Source organism: Triturus cristatus, chromosome 3_1, assembly GCF_964204655.1.
Source record: "Triturus cristatus chromosome 3_1, aTriCri1.1, whole genome shotgun sequence".
In the NCBI taxonomy this organism is placed as follows: Eukaryota; Metazoa; Chordata; class Amphibia; order Caudata; family Salamandridae; genus Triturus; species Triturus cristatus.
This window is the reverse complement of record NC_140583.1, coordinates 447,401,835-447,420,247: the sequence shown is the minus strand read 5'-3', so window position 1 is coordinate 447,420,247 and position 18,413 is coordinate 447,401,835. Positions and strand designations below refer to the sequence as shown.

The 18,413-nt window shown below is 44.9% G+C and overlaps 1 protein-coding gene across 4 annotated transcripts in view; it reads right to left on the bottom strand.

Moving 5' to 3' along the window:
• The window catches only part of LOC146860386 (transient receptor potential cation channel subfamily M member 7-like), a 1,286,036-nt gene that overhangs the window by 743,120 nt on the left and 524,503 nt on the right, over positions 1-18,413 (bottom strand). For all 4 annotated transcript variants that reach the window (XM_085644245.1, XM_085644247.1, XM_085644246.1 and 1 more), the window contains 2 exons: positions 10,997-11,097; positions 577-711 (listed from right to left, as the gene is read on the bottom strand). In XM_085644245.1, coding sequence (XP_085500371.1) covers positions 577-711; positions 10,997-11,097 — 236 coding nt within the window. The remainder of the gene's footprint in view (positions 1-576; positions 712-10,996; positions 11,098-18,413) is intronic.

The window sequence follows — 18,413 nt, the reverse complement described above, 5'->3', positions numbered from 1 at the left end:
CGAATGAGGATTTAGTCTAATTGCATAAATATATTATGTTTAATTTCCTGTCTACCATTGGTTATGTCTGCATTTTACTGAAGAAGCTTTACTGGTGATGATGCATTATAGTAAGAAGAGCAAATTCAAAATGATTTGACCACATGGTGGAATATATTTTCACACCTTATTTCAATAAAGCTGTGGAGCTACACAAGGAACAGTCTTTGAGCGCTCCATCTGGATTAGCTATATGCTTCATTGTTGACTTCTAAATAGAAGCAGTCGAGGGACTCATGCTGGAAATGGGTATGCAATAGCAAATCAGCAAATATTTTTGTAAAATAAATTCATAAAACCATTACACTCCAGGGCCTAGTTGTTAGACAGGTCTGTATTTGGAGCTCCTATGGCTCCTTTCGCCTCAACCAATATAGTAGGAGTCATAACAGACTATCAGTTTATCTAGTTTGTTAGGTGTTAGTCACCATGAATCTACATTCCCTCTAGGCAATTATTCTTTCATATAGTACCTGCATTTCCCTTTAAACAGTGTTTAATGCAAATGTGGTCACAATGTGAGAAGAAGTAACTTACTGTGTTGTATAGTTCCTCCAGCCTGGCAATTGTAAGAAACCGGTGCATGCTAACTCCATTCTCAATGAGAAGCTTCACAAAGGCGACTCTGTCCATGACAAGGGCATCTAACATGGCCTGCTCCAGGGATCCAACCTGAGAATGCACAAGGCTTACCTTTACCTCCGAGAAGTCATAAATACAGCTAGGTGAGAATATTACTTTGTCAGCATCGTTAAGGCTAACATTTTTATACAGTGTCACAAAAAATAAGCACACCAGCCTGTTGAACTAGAAAATAAGGGACCACAGGAGGAAATCAAAAATGAAAATTGCAGCGACTAACCATTGTGGGTATCATTGGGTAGTGTTCTTTCAAGACAATATGACTCACCAGCAAGTGTTTAAAATGCTCCATGACACCCGAACTTATTTTTCAACAAATATTTTGCATCTTTCTCTATTCAGACTTCGCTCCGTCGTCTTCCACCATCCTATTTGATCAGTATCCCCCCACACACTTCATCTCACTCTCCTTTGCTCTTTTTTCATCCTTTTCTGATTGCTCACCCTCTTTCTGAGGTAGTTTCTTCCTCTTAACTCAGTCCTCATTCTCCTCCATCCCTCTTACGCACTATCAATGTGTCACTCTTTTCTCTACTGACCCTTCTTTCGCTGCTACACTTTAACTCAATGCCTCATCCACTTCTTTGTTGTGTCGTTTTCTCACACTCATCCCACTGTCTCTCACCTTGCATACTCGAACTTGCTTGCCCTCAAACGCCATCCTACCACAAATACTTTTCCCAGCACACTCACCCTCATCTGTCCCTTCCCCTTCACTATCCTTCATTCCATACTTTGTTGCACGTTCCACACCATTTGTGTTTTCACTCCTGTGCACATCACACACTTCTGCCACCACCTCTTCGTAACACCAACTCCCTCAACCACTTCACATACCTTCCAGCATATTTTTTCTCACACCCTGTCAGTTTATCCTCACTCCCACATTCTTCTCTCTCCTTCCTCTTACAATGATTATCTTATTTTTTGCTTTCTTGTACACCCTATTCACTCAGCTTTCTGTCACACACACTCCCTCATCCTCTACATCACACCTCCTTTACACTTTGCATACACTGTGTTCACACACCTACCTCCCACCCTCTTTTCTTGGACATCCAAAAATTCTACTTACCTCTCATTTTCACTCTTTTCTAACGCTCCATGTCCCCATCCTCGCCATATCTTCCTCTGGGCTTGTTGTCTCCATTTTGACTATGCTAAACTACTAACAAAGACTCCAAGGGGTAGGTTTGAGTAAAGGAGTCATGAGGAAGAGGGCTGCTAGCCAGAGCAGGCTCAAGGTTTGGGATCAGAGCAAGTCTGACTTCTGCTTTTTGTCGCGGTTCCTGAGCTGCTGCTGTAAAACATGATCCAGCCAAATTGGTATCTATCCATCCACAGTCGATGGCTATAGAGTAAGTTCTATTGGTCTACCAGCCCTTCCTAATGGCTCTTCGTCGATTACTAGCTTTGAAAATTGTCCCTGAACACAGTTGAGGCATGAAACCTGGAAGCCACAGGGGTTCTTTCAAGCAATTGTACTAATTCATATGTTTTGACAAGGATATAAAAGTTACTTCTCTGTAACTACCAGCTGTAGCCCATCCATATAGGCTGAGGGGCCATGCCTCTTCACCTTTTGCCCCTCAAGAAGAGGATCTGTCATGTTGAACAAAGGTCAGCCTGACAGACACTCTTTATTTTCAGGTCAGGCAGCCAGGAGCTAGACATGCGCTAAATGCGCTGGGTCCTGGCTGCATGAGCTGAACTTTGCTGGACTGAGGATGTCACAACTCCTGTGGGTGTGAGCTCTTAAGCTCAGCAAAGGTCCTCGAGTCGCCCTACCCCCCATGACGATGGGGAGCATCACTGATTGCCTCAGAACTGGGCGCTTCAAATTTGAGCCCTTAAGTGCCAAGACTGAGTGTCAAGCAGTGACACCTCATCACCGAGTGGGGTAGGATCAGCAACCCTCACTGACTGCATCCCACTCTGTGATCAGTAGGAACCTTGAGTCAGCCAATGAGAGAAGGCATCAGGCCCAATCCGCCAAGTACTTACAAGACAGAACTGTAGGTAAGCGTGATTTTTTTAAATTAATGTTTTGTGTGTGAATGTATGTCAAAAATAACTTTATTTCGGCAGCCAAGAACATAAAAGTATGCACAAAATACATTAAAAATAGCTAAAACAGATAATGTTCACGTTAAAACAGCGATTGGTGCGTAAGTTCACTATTTCAAAGCAGAAACAGATAAGTTAAAAACCAGCTTGCCATTACCATAGGACCAAACAATCTCAAACATTAGCAGCATAATATACCGGATAATATAACCAGGAGAATGTAGAAATATGAGAGCGGCTAGTGAGAACGGCGATAGGCGCTGTTGAGTATCAGCCTGTTGACAGTGGAGTTGCACTTTCACATTCGACAGGAGAGAGTGTTCCATCGAACCTGCCACATTGCGCCCAAGTATTTGGCGACTGCACAGGCTTATAAAAGCCGACAATCAGTCTCAAGTATGTGAAGGGCAATACAGTGACTTTGTGTGCCTAGCTGCTTGCAGATAGGTGAATGCCAAAGGGAACGTGCATGAACATATGCAGGACCAACAAAAGGACATGCGGAACAGTTTCCTTGTAGGAGTTGCAGACTGAAGATTCCAATGGCATCCATTTGGAGGTAAATTATTTGAACTGTAAAGTTCCCACTCTAAATTGAAAGTAAATCTTCCCAAGTGGCACTCTCAGCCATTATTTTTGATCAGTAAAGATTTTTAAGAGACTCTTTGGAGGGGGTATGACCTCCAAACGGGGTCTCTCATAGGTCAACCAGACCAATGGTGATAAGTGAATTTTTAACATGTTGGAGCCAGGTGATTTTATTTAAACAAACTGACTTCATAACGTCTTGTAAGGCTGCCGCATAATGGGCTTGCTCTGGCGTGGAGCATAATCTCCCATCCAGCAATGGGAGCAACATAGTTTTTTCTTCAACCCCTTTCACACTTAAGTCCAATGTCAAAGGATAGGAAGGAATGCTAGGGGGTAGGAAGGCTAGAGATCTCAGGAATTTGTTCTCAGATCTAATTATTAATTGATGTTCGTAAAGTCCCAGGGTTCTGCCCCATAAAGAGCAGAGCCCAGTGCCTTTGCTTCATAGATTTGGAGGGCCGGTGCTATAGGCTTGCAGAAGGCGGCTCAGTGCTCTTTGGACATGACCCCAACTATCTGTCTATGCTTGACAACCGCCTTACTAATGTGTGGCTTCTATGACATGTTAGTAGAAAACGAAACACCCAGATCGGCAAAGGAGTCCACCTTCCCCAGAATAACTTCCCCCAATACTAATGTCCGTTTGTGCGATTTATTTTGCTTAAAAAACATGAGTTTGTTTTTTGTAGTATTAGTTTCCTTCCCTCAAGCATCATAAAACTCAAAGAGGGTCAATAAGTTTTGAAGGCCATTCGGGGACTTGGAAATCAGCAAAGTATCATCTGCAAAGATGAGAATGGGAATCTTCATGTTAGCTAGTGTAGGTGCATCAGTATGAGTCTGAGATGAAAAGTGCACAATATCCTTTAGATACAGTGAGAACAGGGTTGGGGCCAGTAAACAGCCCTGCCAAACACCTTTAGAAACGGGGACTTTTTCAGTCAGCTGGCCCTGTGTATCCCATTGGATTCTGGTGCAGTTATTTCCGTGAAGTCTTATTACTAGGAGCAGAATGGCAGGAGCATCCCTGCATCATTGAGTACTTGCCATAGTTTTGAAGGGGGGACCAAGTCAAAGGCAGATTTTAAATCGACAAAGGCAACATACAGATTGCCTCTGCTGATTTCTACCATCTTCCAGTAAATTAACAGGAAGCAAAAGACTTGTTCAATGGTAGAAATTATTTTCCAGAACCCAGCTTGAAGAGGGCTTAGTAAATCATTTGCATTTATCCAATCCTGGATTTTAGATAACACACAACAGCAGAAAACCTTTTGTATTCAATCTATTAAGCTTATCGGGTTATAATTCGCTAGTTGTTTCCCGTCGCCCTTTTTTTAAAGTGGGAGCACAACAGTGCCCTTCCAGGAATGGGTTCTCCCTTAACAATAGCATTAGCAAGAATGAGGACATATTTAGACCATGCTTCTATGTCATGGAGCAACATGTCAGCTGGTATATCATTCGGACCAGCAGCCCTACCTCTTGTGATAGCACTGGAAGATTCTAAAGTCATATTGATCAAATATTGGTAAGGTGTTACTCAGAAAAGTGTTGGACAAGGAAAGACCCTCAACTCGAGTCGTCAAGCCATCATGATATACGTTTTTTAAATAATCAGGTCACTCAGACTAGGAAACATAATTGGTTGGTTCAGGCGCTGCACCATTACCACCCCAAGAGACCAGCGCCCAGAATTTAGTAGAATCCTTAGCAGAAGAAGTATCCTTAAGGTCACACCACCTTTGCCTGTCCCAGATCCTTTTTGCTTTATCCAGGCAATTTTTATAAGCCTTCCTAGCGGCTGAAATTTAGGCAGTGTCCTGAGTTTTAATTGCCTGCACCAGAATACCTTTAAGCTGATGATATTCCCCATTGAATCAGGAATTGGGCTTATGGGCAGGTTTTTCAGAGTGGCAGGCCGGTATTGTAAAGTATACGAGGCTCTGCAAAAAAAAGTGACTATGGAGATCACTGATAGCCTTTCCGTTTGTTTCATTAGAGGGGACATCATACATTTTAAAAAGCTTTGGTTGGAGGTCTTGGCTGCTAGTGGATGAAACGTCTGGGTGGGCTACTATTTCACATCACTTCAACAAACACATATCGGTTGAGGGCACAATGTCTCTGGTAAAAGAAGGAGGAAGATGATCAGGTTGATGGCTGGCACAAAGAGCCAACATAGAGAGGGACAGTGGATTGTGGGCACTCTCTGCTCTATCCTTGATGACCATGTCGTTGACAGGTAACCACAACCTCAAGTTGATCAAGATGTAATCGATATGACTCATACAGTTAGGCTTGTTGAAAGTAAAAGCCTACTTAGGGTCCAGTCTTATGCGGCCATTAATGGCCCTGATGTCAAGTTCAATGGAAAGAGTCTTCAACTGAAGAACGGCTTATTTATAGGAGCAATGTCCAAATGAGGAACAGTCCAAAGTTCATCCTCCTGAAAGGTTTACAAGTCTTTGTTGTCAAGGGGCTCAAAGGTGGTGTTAAAGTCCTAGGCCAGAATGAGATAGTATTGTGGGTGGAACCCTTCCAAATAATCCTCAAGGGTTTGCAAGCTTTTTGAAGCAGAACCACCCTTTTCCCCTCTAACGTAGATGTTAAAAATGGCAACACAAAGATCTTAAGCATTCGATAATTGAACGCCCACAATATCAGGACAAACTATGTCTAATTGCTGAATTTTACAATTGAGAGAGGCTCTAACCCAAGAAGTTAAGCCACCTGAATCTCTGGTTAGCTGGTACATGAAAATTCAGGTAACCAGGTTTATATACGTGATCAATACACCACATCCCTTGGAACAAACTATTGTGTTACTTAATACATTTATTCCAAATCTGGTTGATCCATTTTTGACCTGAGGCCAGCCACATTCCATAACACCATGTAGTCAGGTTTCACTTGTGGCAAGTGCCAGGGTAGGAGGAATTTCCATAGGCAAAACAGCCTTGGTAGTTGTCAAACTAGAGAGGGTGCTAGATTTAATAATTAGTCCAGGACTAATTGGAGAGTCCATGTTTAGTTGTGTTGAAACTGGGCGTTTATTTTACAAAAACGTAAGTAGGAGGCCTGTGAGTCAGTCTACATCGCCCAAAGATGATAAAGACCTGTGCCTACGATGGTTGGTGATGCCCCAGTCATTCTGGAGCTGATAATACTTAAACTGGATTCCTGAGTTTCTTGGTGGACAAGACCTGATGTCAAGGGCGACCAAGTTTATGTCCATGGCCTTGTCCTTAAAAGTTAGCTCAATCATATCAAACTGTGACTTCAGTGTAGAATTCCACTTGGCGCTGATTATGTCACTAAGAAAGAGCGACAGCCTCTGACAGGACTGATCCAATGTGTCACTTTATTTTTAATGGAATCCTCACCTTTATTTCTAATATGAGGGGGAAGTTTTGCAACTTTAGTCATTACAATTCATTTGCTAAGAGAATGTCTACTGCTATCAGAGATTAGGGATGACTTTTTTTGGCCACCACGGGGAACCCAGTTGGTGAATGAGCTATTGATTGAATTGCAGCTCGCAGGCCTACTAGACTGCTGCAGAGGGTGGGTGTTAACTAATAGTCTGGTTTGGCTAAGGTCCCCTGCGGTTCCAGAACTCAGCTGACATCAGCCATTGTCTCTAAGGTTGCGGGCCTACTTTGGTGTAATGTACTGGGAGGCTGGGTCGCTGGTTCGGGAGCTTAATTGGCTGCAAATGTGTATCATGCTGAACAGTAAGGCTATTGGTACTTCTAGCTGTTAGGAGTTGATTTAATGTGCTGGACATCTGGTACATTTTAGATTTTAGCTCATCAGCCTTAAGCTCTGTAATTAACAGAGTAAGGCAAGCCATATCTCAAGGAGAAACGAGCGAAGCAGATGGGGAGACCAGATTAGTAAGAGGATGGAAAGATGGCTGGTCCTCGATAACTCAACCAATGGCGAGAACCGATTGCTACAAAGAAGAGATTCACCAAGAGAGGTTGAATGAGGTATGGTACTTGTAATTAAATCAAGAGGCCTGTCTATAATCCCAATAGGTGGTGCTGGCACAGGCCGCTTCTTTTGGTTTGTCAAACATGTGCAGAATACGCTTTTGCTGGAAAACAGCCATTACATTGCATGCGTTACAACGCATGTGCTATATTCGCTTTTGAGGAGGGTTTGGGAAGGAGAACCATGGGAAGGTAAAGCGGGGGGAGGGCACAGTTTGATCAGGACTGACCAGTTGCTTACATTCGGCTAGAAGGTCATCTATCCTATCGATAACGCAATTTCCCCCTGCCGTTTTTTGGAGTGTTTTTTGTTTAATTGGTTTTGGCTGAGTCACTGACCCCCACCACTGCCTTCCTTTTACCTATATTTGGGTTCCTGAGGATACAAAAAACACCCGCCCCCCTCTAACTGGATGCACTTGAAACAAATGTGGCTGGTGAAACAATAATGGAACAATTAATGAATGATGCCCACACAACGACACAATATGAAATCAATATGAAGGCCTACTAAACATCTCACATCTGCCAAAATAAATTACAATAAACAGTAAGACAAAGAACAAAAAGCAGTTAACAACTCGAGCGCGGAAATAAGAAGAGAGGGCCAGTCTAGGAAGGCTTGCAGGCTCAGTCTTGACATTAATGAATGGATTGTCATATCATGAAGGCTTAAAGCAAGGGCCGCAAGGGAATAAAAGCCAAAAGTACCATGAGTTAGTATACGTTGGGGGAGAGGCCCAGCCCAGCCTCCCTCGGGTGTGAATTGGCCTGCCCTTAGCATGGGCGAGGCCGCACGCCTCCCACGCAGCAGGATGGCAGAGGACACTTGTACTGTGCCGTGAGGCCCCTCCCCCTTCAGGGACCAGTATGCAGGAGCATCTCCTAGCGCGAAGTGAGGTAGGTAATTGAGTCTCGTGAAGTATGCGAGTTCGTGGGGGGCCAAGAAGCCCTCTAGCTGCCATTAACAAGGCCTGCACAGTGGGATTGCAACAGCGCTTATTTTGCATCGGGAGGCCCAGCCCTTTTACGGGCCGCTATGCAGTATCACCTCCTGGCACAAAGTTAGGTGGGTAATTGAGTCCCCTGAAGTGTAGTAGTCCATGGGGCGCCAAGAAGGCCTCTAGCTGCCATTAACAAGCACACTGCCTGCGTGTATGTATGAATACTTGGGTGTGGGGGGGGGGGGAGTGTGTGTATGTATATATATATTATCTACTGGCGTTCGCCAGTAGATAGTTATAGTTAGGACCGTGTTTCCATAGGAAATCTCAAAATTCTATTTTGAATAACTTTGGCGCCGGTTGACGAATCCTCGTGAAATTTCCAAAACTAATGGGGCGCTACGCTCAGCTCCTACCCTGAAAGTCTCGGGGGGATTCGTCAAGCGGGGGCCGAGAAAAAAGGGGGTCCCAAAACGCGTTTTCCCCATACATTTTCCCATAGGACCTTCAGTCGAAGGTACAGCCTGAACGGCTGAACAGAATTACTTGAAATTTGGCAAAGAGGTAGTCCTCAGGTCAGGGATGTGCCTTTTGCATATATGGAGTCAATCTGTGCAGTAGTTCCTGAGGAAATTGCAGTTAAAATACATAAATATCTATAGCCGCGCACCGTGCGCGCACCCTAACGTGCGCGAGCGTAATTCTGACTGGTGGTTACATGTCAGTCAACGTTCGAATCGGTCGAAATCAGGAAGTGTCGGCCGCCATTTTGTTTGTTTTGAGTGCGAGAGTGAAAAAGGAAGGTGGCGAACGTGAAAAGGGGGCAGGGTAGAGAGTTCCTGACCCCCCAGCCTTTGTCAGGGGGTCCCTGAAGGACCCCAAAGACAGAAAAAAAAATCATTTTTTTTTTTTTTTTTAAATCGCGGGGTGCGCGCACGGTGAAAAACCCTAAAAAAAATTAAAAATTTAATACGTAGTTTATTGTCAAATAAATATATAACAAATATAATAATAAATACATAACTTAGCATTTAAAAAAACTTACAAATTCACTGAAAAAAACATAGGTTTCACACACGTTATAGCTAGGAATTAGCATTTAAAAAACCTTGCAAATTCACTTAAAAAACCATAGGTTTCACACATGTTATAGTTAGGTGGACATTTCACTCGTAAAAAACCCAATCTATAACTCGCGTGACCGCCACTCTATCAAAAGGATGCTGTCATCAGTGATGTCATGAGTGATGCCACTGACCATGTCATGAGTGATGTAATATGTGACGTCATGAGCAGTGGATTGCGGGCGCGCGAGTTATAGTTATCTGAACTAACTATAACGGGGGAATTTCGTTGGTTTTTTTACGAGTGAAATGTCCACCTACCTATAACATGTGTGAAACCTATGGTTTTTTAAGTGAATATATATATATATATATATATATATATATATATATATATACGCATGGGTGTGAGTGTATGTGTGTCCAGTCTGCTCCCTCCCTTCCAGTGACGGTCAGTAATTTTAGGAGGGGGCAAAGGGCACATATGCACACATACACACTCACACACATCCATTTACAACACTCACTACCAAATATTCATACATACACACTCGCATCAAACATTAATTAAAAAAATAAAATCACACTTACCTGCAGCTCTGACTCTGAGGACTCAGGAGGGTTGAAACAGCAGCCTTCTCTCATTGGCTGACCTTAGGGAAGCAGCAGCCCTACTCGTTACATAGTGGGACAGGGTCAGTGAGAATTGCTGACCCCACCCTGTGACGAGGTGACACTCAACGACACTCGGCCCTGGGCACTTCAGGGCTTAAATCTGAGGCACCCTGGTCTGAGGCAATCAGTGATGCGCCCCCTCATCATGAGGGGGAGGGCCTCGAGTGCCTTTGCTGAGCTGAGGAGGTCACACCCACAGGAGCTGCGACATCCTCAGCCCAGCAGAGTTCACCTCAGGCAGCCAGGAGTCTGCACATCTAGCGCATGTCTAGTTCCTGGGTGTCTGACCTGAAAATAAAGAGTGTCTGTCAGGCTGACCTTTGTTGAGCCTGATAGATACTCTTCTTGATGGGCAAACGGTGAGGGGATGTGGCCGCTCAGCCCATATGGATGGGCCGCGGCTGCTCCATCCTAAAGTTTCCGCCTGCCACTGGTGATGTATGCTGCTCAGTAATGATTTAAACCATGCACAGGCTTCTAATAGTTGAGAACTTGGATACTCGGTGGCTTTCTCTATTATGTTTTATTACTTTGTTTTTTCCTTATTTTTTTTTACCTATAACGTTGTCTCTGGAATTATTCAACATACGTTTTTACAACTTTCACTTTGGAAATAATCCCCACACATGGTGTGAGGAGCATGTAATATGAAACGTACATCTGCAGATCAATTCAATTACTAGAAAATCACTATTATCTTTGACTTCTTGACTGTCAGATGCCCTGCCTTGACACCCAGGGTTGACTAATCCTATACAGATTGTCAGCTGGTATGCAGGTGTCTTGGCAAGCAACACATAAGGTATTAAGAAGCTTCGTAAGGCAAACAGTGGTAAAAAAACAGGAAGGTCTAAAGGACAAATATATTACTAGGGTATCACATATTACTAATACTGATCGTTAGCGACAATTAACGCGCCATGGTGATTGTAAAAGTGATAAAATAATAGATGCATCACCTATCTGTCGTACATACCGTCCACTGCTGTCCATAAGCAAAAATATGATTTTTGGCAATGTCCACTCTGTCCCATGCCAGCGTCAGGGTAAGCTGGTCCAACGTAGATGCATTCATGCCTAAAAGAAACGTTGAAGTACGTTATGTTCAGCCCTGTGTCAACAGGAAGACTAATTCCCTATCAATGCACACAATGAATAAAGGTAAACACATCTGTCAAACATTGCTTTATGTTTGCCACCGACTTTTGAATATGAACATTTTGAAGCAGAATCTCAGCGTGGCATATGTTTGTGATGCATGAATCACTTGGCAGAAAAAAGTTCTCTGCAAATTAGTTATTTTTTAAATCAATCCAACAAAGGCCAATGATGCCAACTTTAGTCAATTTATTTGAAACTGATTTATAGCAACAAGGAATCCAAAAGAAGCTATGCAGATGTTCATCTCAGAGTGCAAAATTACTCTTTATTGATGAGGATCAGATTAATATTTTGGATCACCATCACTGGTCAGACATAGATGACATAAGCAAACATGCCGACGCTATCGAAAAGATTTAGGAAAAGTAAACTGTGGTGAGAATTAATGAACAATAAGAGATCCACACCAGTCCCTTTACATCAATGACAAGGCCCAGGAAATCACTATTAAAGAATACAGAAAATCAGACACAAGCCTTTTATTTGAACAACTAAACTGTAGGGTGTTCGTGTGTGCCTTATCCAGTTTGTCAATACAAATAAATTGTGACCTTTAAAGTTTTTTCTTAATTGCTTTTAATTGATTTTACATTTAAAAATAGGCATATCAGATTGATAGATATTCAGCTCTATATAGTTGTACAATTTTTACTACCTATGCCCAACAATTTCAATGTCCCTAAATTAAGGCTCGTGTTTCAGTAAATCTTCAACGCAAGACTGTTTTAGGCACTTCATTTATTAGCAATAACAAGTTCAGTTACAGAGAGAATGGCAGTGGAAATGTTGCAGCAATAACAATGCATTACATCACATCTTATCAGGTAGGTGCCAACAATGGGAAAGGAAGGTGGAAAGTAGGAGGAAAGGGACAGGTCCAGGGATGGGGTAAAATACATTACAACACATCTCAAGGAGAGAAGAGACAATTATCAATAAATTACAACAGTTTGTTCCCTCATTTTATATGTCCCGCACCCTACCCTTTACATTTGTTTATATATAGTTGAATATGCACCAACAGCTCAGAACTAGTCACACGAGGAGCATGAATTGGGAGACTTGTGATAACCCAGCTTTCCTATGGTTGGATGTTGATCTTAAGCCCAAGAAGAACCTAGGTGAAAGTGCAGTCTGTTGCATGCTACACCTTTGAGCGTACTGTACTCACATACATTCAATCATTATTCTGCCTAGGCCCCCTTTTTGTGACAAACATCTTTATTTGCAGTTTTAAAACAAATTACAAAGTAATATAAAAAAAGGTATTAAAGAATATTCTAGCTGGTATCAGGACCTTGGCATGTAGATAGCGAGCATTGATTATTCATTATTGATATGTTAAAGAGTACACAATATTTGGATTAACATGCTTCCTCTTATTTAACAGTTTTAAATTATATTAATTGTTCTTGTTCCTCTTCATCTTGTCCACATATCTGATGCATTCTTCTCTTCGCTCCGTCTATCACCTCTTTTCTGTTTCTATTACCATAAAGTCATACAATGCCATATTAAACATCTCTCTAATTGATTTACAAGTGTGAGCCCCAATGTATTTCACTCAGTATTAAAATGCATTCTATGTCAGGACTGGATGCTCAGGTTATGCCTTCTTCCTTCGTTTTATTACGTCAGCAGCCATTTTTTTTAAAAACACACACAACAAACTACTTTTCCCATGAACAGCAGGGAAACAAGCAAAAAGTTCAGGACACAAATCCTTCTTCTCTGTCCGCAGCCCGGTTCCAACTTGGTCCTTCTACTCTGTTCACTTCTCCTCTTTCTTTGCTGCTCAGCAGCAAGGTAAGTCGTTTTTCCTTCTTTAGGTCTCGCCTGAGCCAGCGCTTTAGCGCTGCTCTGGCGAGAGCTTTAGTAAGCGGGATTTGGAAGTGCAGACTAGTGGCTTTTCAGGCCTCCAAATACAGTGCATGTGCGCCGGGCGCGCGCACCATTTGTCAGCCTGCCTGATTACTTTCGCGGGCGCTTTGATGTTCTCAGTGAGCCGCGTGGCCACTGAGAACATCAAAGCGGTCGCGAAAGTGCTCATTTGCCACCCCCTCCCTTATCCCACTTCCTGCATGTTCTCTGTACTGGCTTACTTGGCTTCGTGGGGTAAACACAGTGGTTCCGTGCTGCAGGCAGCGCTTTGCTCCCGCCCTAAGGTGCCAGCCGTGGGTTATTACTGTGAAGGCATCCTTACAGCCTGGCCTACAGTGGTTCCGTGCTGCAGGCAGCGCTTAGCTCCCGCCCTAAGGTGCCAGCCGCGGGTTATTACTGTGAAGGCATCCTTACAGCCTGGCCTACAGTGGTTCCGTGCTGCAGGCAGCGCTTTGCTCCCGCCCTAAGGTGCCAGCCACGGGTTATTACTGTGAAGGCATCCTTACAGCCTGGCCTTACAGCCTGCAGCGGCCCGGTCAGGCTGCTGGCACCTCGACTCTCTCTGATATAATAATAGCTGCTCGCAGGGAAGCCTCGCTCCAATACGTTACGAAATCCCCTCTAAATGTTAATGACGACCCTAGTTCATTGATCAGGGTGGCAGCGTGTTGTGTGAGCGTGGTATGCCTTACCCGCCCAGCTGGCAAGGCTCCTCTGATCTATGGGCATCGAGCCACCTCCAGCCTCATGCTTCTTGCACTGAACTGTTGTCACTGTGCCCATGCCATGAATATAGGAATGTCTGCGCATTGATTTATTGTTAATTACCTCTGGTAGAGCGCGAGACGGTTTCAACCAGAGGACGTTGAGCCGATCTAGTGACAGAATGCTATCATACGAGTTTAGTGTCATTGTGTCATGAAGGAGATAGGGGCATTGCCCATGCCTTAACCCCGGCATTTAGGTCTGTAACTTAATGCTATAGTTGCTAGCATGTATGTAGCGCTTACATTTCACTAGTGTGGCATCGTAGCGCTTAGACGTCCCGAAGCGATTGCAAGCGGACGTACATGTTTGGCAGGTGACGGACGGTATTGTATGTTGGTCTGTAATTTAATTATATCGCTTCTAGCATATATGTGTAGTGCTAAACTTCCACTATTGTGGCTTCGCGGCGCTCGGACGTTGGCGCTCGGACGTTCTGGAGTGATAACAAGCAGTGAAAGCGCGTGTGGCTGTGATATGCTCTATTGAACCTGAAGGCAGCTAACACTTAATGTGACTGCATGAGAAATCTGTAGCATCTGTTGAGTAGCACCACCAGACAGGAGCAAGGCGGAACCCTCCACCAAGCCCTGCCAACCTCTTTCTCACGTGACCTCCCTCTTGCACAGTCCCATGGGAGAGGGTTAGTTATGCAACATATACGTATGTGATTTGAATTTTAATAAATCATCAAAAAGACAAAGGCACCAAGTTCTCTAATGAAGAAGTAATTGGAGTGATTACAATGCGTCGTGTCAGCAGCACTGGTGGTGCCATCGAGACAGCTCAATCCGTCAATACATTTACTGCAAGAATCTGAGTGCCAACCACAGGCAAGCAATGCTTGGAGCCCAGGCGGGACAGGCTTGGTGTCTCATCCTTTCAAGGTCGACAAAACGCATGCTGTTGAGTTCCACAGCAACAACTTGGATTCTTTACAGCACTTTAAAATTCAAACCGTTCTAGTCTCTGTGAACCCGCCTCTCCTAACCAGGAAGTGCCTTGATATGGTTTAGTTTAAAGAGACGTGCAATATAGTTAATTTATTAATTCACTGACTCATTCAGTTTTTATTCATTCTGCTAAGTAGGGTTATTATTTTTGTAACATGCAGTTGCAATCAATGGCGCCCACGGCGAGTGATATCTGAATAGAAAATCACTCAATCACAGGCTGATTCAAACTATGGGGCATGGGAGGGTACAGCTGCGAGAGACCCTGTGGTCGAAGCTGATGGGCTCTATTGTGAACCACTTTGCCACTCTATTGATCTGTGTTTCAATCAGATCAGTTTGTTCTACCACGTCTCGCTCATTATAAGACACGCCACTTAGCACTGCCGTTTGTAGAACAACACAAAACCATCCTGTAGAGCAGGAGTGACAGCAGGCACATCAATGTGCGCCTGCTCACACTGCTCACTTCTCAATGATGGAGAAGTTGCAGCATAACTTCATGCCAGGTGAGCGTTGTAGGGGAAGGAAAATCCTTTAAAGAGAGTCATTTTCTTTCTGGATTTCCCTTCTCTTTTTCAAACTCATGAGCAGCAACATTGTCGTGGTGTCACCAGGGCTTTAAGTGGAAGTGTTTTCAATATTATATACAAGCCATAGTTGCTGCTTATTTTTTTGAACCTTGCCTCTGGGGCACATTGCCTCGTGAAAGTGAGGTTAACAGTGTCCCAGATACACCTAACTGCTGGGCGTGTTTTTGAGGTTTAAGACAGCGTGCCCACAGTGCCCAGGCAGACATTCCATTGCTATCAACTCGCGGGCACCTATGACACTGCTGTTCACTTATTGGTACCCTGGTGAACTTCACTGCAGGCCGGTCATTGCAACAACAACAAAAAGTATTTGCAATGCAATAGGTCTCGCATTCGTGAGAGCTTAAACTATTGCCATTGTAAAATGCCTTAAGTTTATCTGTTTTCAAAACCAACACATAAATAACAGGCATTGTCATTAACAATGCCAATAGCTCAAACTCTTACAAATGCGAGACCTATTGCATTGCAAATGCTTGTTTCCTATTGTGAGGGTGATGTGGTGATTATTGTTTGACCGTTTCTTGGACTGCCTGAATTAATCGGTTTTCTTCACAGATTCCCACGGTCGCAGGACGCGTTTGCGTACCTTACGTGACGTTATTGCCCTTTTTTACACTCCGGGATGATGTCCTCCGACCGTTTGGGGTTGCTGTGGCATGTCTATTCGCAGTGCGAGCCCGGTACTCGGAATTGAGTGCTGATGAGCGCTGTCCTGTGGAGAGTCCAGTCTAGTCCCCAGCCGCCCGAGTAACACCCTGGTTTTGGGTCTGTACCCCCACCCCCTTTTACCTGACTCCCTAAGGGGTCTGTATTGCTGTGCTTCTGACACCCTGCGGGGTTGTAATTGCGGCTCTTATTACTGCGTGGGAGACTGATCTCGGCTGGCAGCAGCCCATAATATGTGGGCAAGAGTGTCTCAGAGCTCTGCCCATGAATCGTGCACCTGTGGCTCACCCATATCAGTCTGGGCCTCCTCCCAGCCTAAATTCTGCTCTCGCTCTGCGTGCCCTATTCCGGTGCTCATCAGCACTTAAGAACTTGCCTGTTTTGTCAAGCGTCTACCCCACTCTTCAATCATGTTGCCCAGCCGTACAAGCAGATCAAGAGCAGTTCCAGGAGGAGGACTTCTTGTCCTTCCTCCCTTGGGATGAATACTTCTACCAGGCAGTAGATAATTCCATGTATAGGGCTGTTAACCCTTGGTACAGCGCCTCTCAGCTCTTTAGGATTGTGCCAAATGGGCTAAACCACACCCGATCCCCCCAAAGGTCCCCCAAACACCCCAAGGGGAAGGTTTCCCCCCTCAAAACGACATTGTAACTCTGGGGTGGATGTAGATGCTTTAGATGCTTTCGCTTGCCTGAAGCAGGCATTTTTGTCACGGGTGCCCCCCACAGCCAGATCCAGTGGGCCCCCTAGATAGTTCCATGACCCCACCACGCACCGCCACCCCAGAACCCCAAGATATAGAAGATTTCCCTGGGGATACAGACTACGACGCAGGTCCCTCTAGACAGTGATTTTCCACCCCCACTTCTGCCCCGGAGGGCGTTTCCAACATGGTAGACCCAGGTGACATCGTCCACCCTCGATCTGCAGACTGGGTGCCGGGGGACAAGGTAGCCAAGTATGTCACGAGCCGTCTACGTAAGCTGATCAAGAAAGCTGCACGGAACTGCCTCCGGGTGGAATGCCTGCACCCCAGTTTAGATGGCAAGATTGCCCTTACACCCGATATTGACCCAAAGATGGCAACATTCCTGGCCAAGTTTGTAAAGGACACTAAGAAGGGTATCGACCGATCCTGGCACTCCTGCCAGGACAAGCTCCTGGACGTTCCACTAACCAAGATACTAGATATGGCCGAGGAGGCTAAGACCACAGGTTCTTTAATCTCCCCAGAGGTATTGTCAGGTTGGGTGCAGCGCACCATTGTATTCCTGGGGAATGCAAACTGTGTGCTCTCTACAGAGCGGCGTCATTCCATTTTTTATGGATGTAGACCCAAAGTTGGGAGACCTTGCCTCGTCAGAGGCTGGCGCTGTGGCCCAGGGGGGTCTGTTTGGGGACCCGTTCGTTAAAGAACTTAGTAAGTTCGTAGCCACGTTCATCTCACTGGAGAAGGCCCAGTCCAATATTCACATGGTCTTTACCCTTTGGGTTCCCCATGGGGCCGGTCATGGACGTGACCGCTTGACGGGCCGCTACTCTTACTACAACCCTGACAAGGGACAAGGCTCCAGGCGTGGGCAATATCTCCACAGTGCACGCTTCAATACGTTCTACCCTACCAGAGGATAGAAGTTCCCAGGCCACGGAGGCTACATAGATCAATCCAACGCCTCTGGCAAAGGTGAGTTTGCTGCCTTTGGAATGCCTAGGAGTGGGGGAGGTCGGTTGGCACTCTTTCTTCCGGCTTGGGCTTCTATACCAAGCGACGCTTGGGTACTGCAGACAGTGCAGGACTTCCAGGTGGATCTCCTCGGCTGTTGTCAACAGGTGTCCCGTCCTCATCCCATTTCATTTCATTTTCCCAGCACGACACGGATTTGATAAATGAAGAGGTCTCCACCCTTATCTAAAAAGTGGTGATTTTCCACTCAGAAGAGCACCCCAATGGGCTTGTCTGCAATATATTCCTGGTCGACAAGGCAGACGAGGGCCGGAGACCAGTGATCAATTTGAAGGATTTCAGCAAGTGGGTGGCATATCGCCACTTCAAAATGGAGGGTAGCCACCTTCTCCGGGACGTGTTGAGGCCACACGACTGGCTTGTCTGGCTGGATCTGAAGCCCAATCTTTCCTCCTCACTGCCGTTTCCTGCAATTCAGGTGGGATGGCGAGGTCTTCGAGTTCACCAGTCTGCCTTTCGGGCTATCTTCGGTGCCGTGGTGTTTCACGAAGGTCCTCAGGCCGGCGGTGGAATTCTTACTGGCACAGGGTATACAGTTTATAGTCTACCTAGATGACATGCTCTTCCTGGCCCAGTGTCCCAAGAAGCTGACCCGACATTTACAGACAGCTGTGAACTTACTGC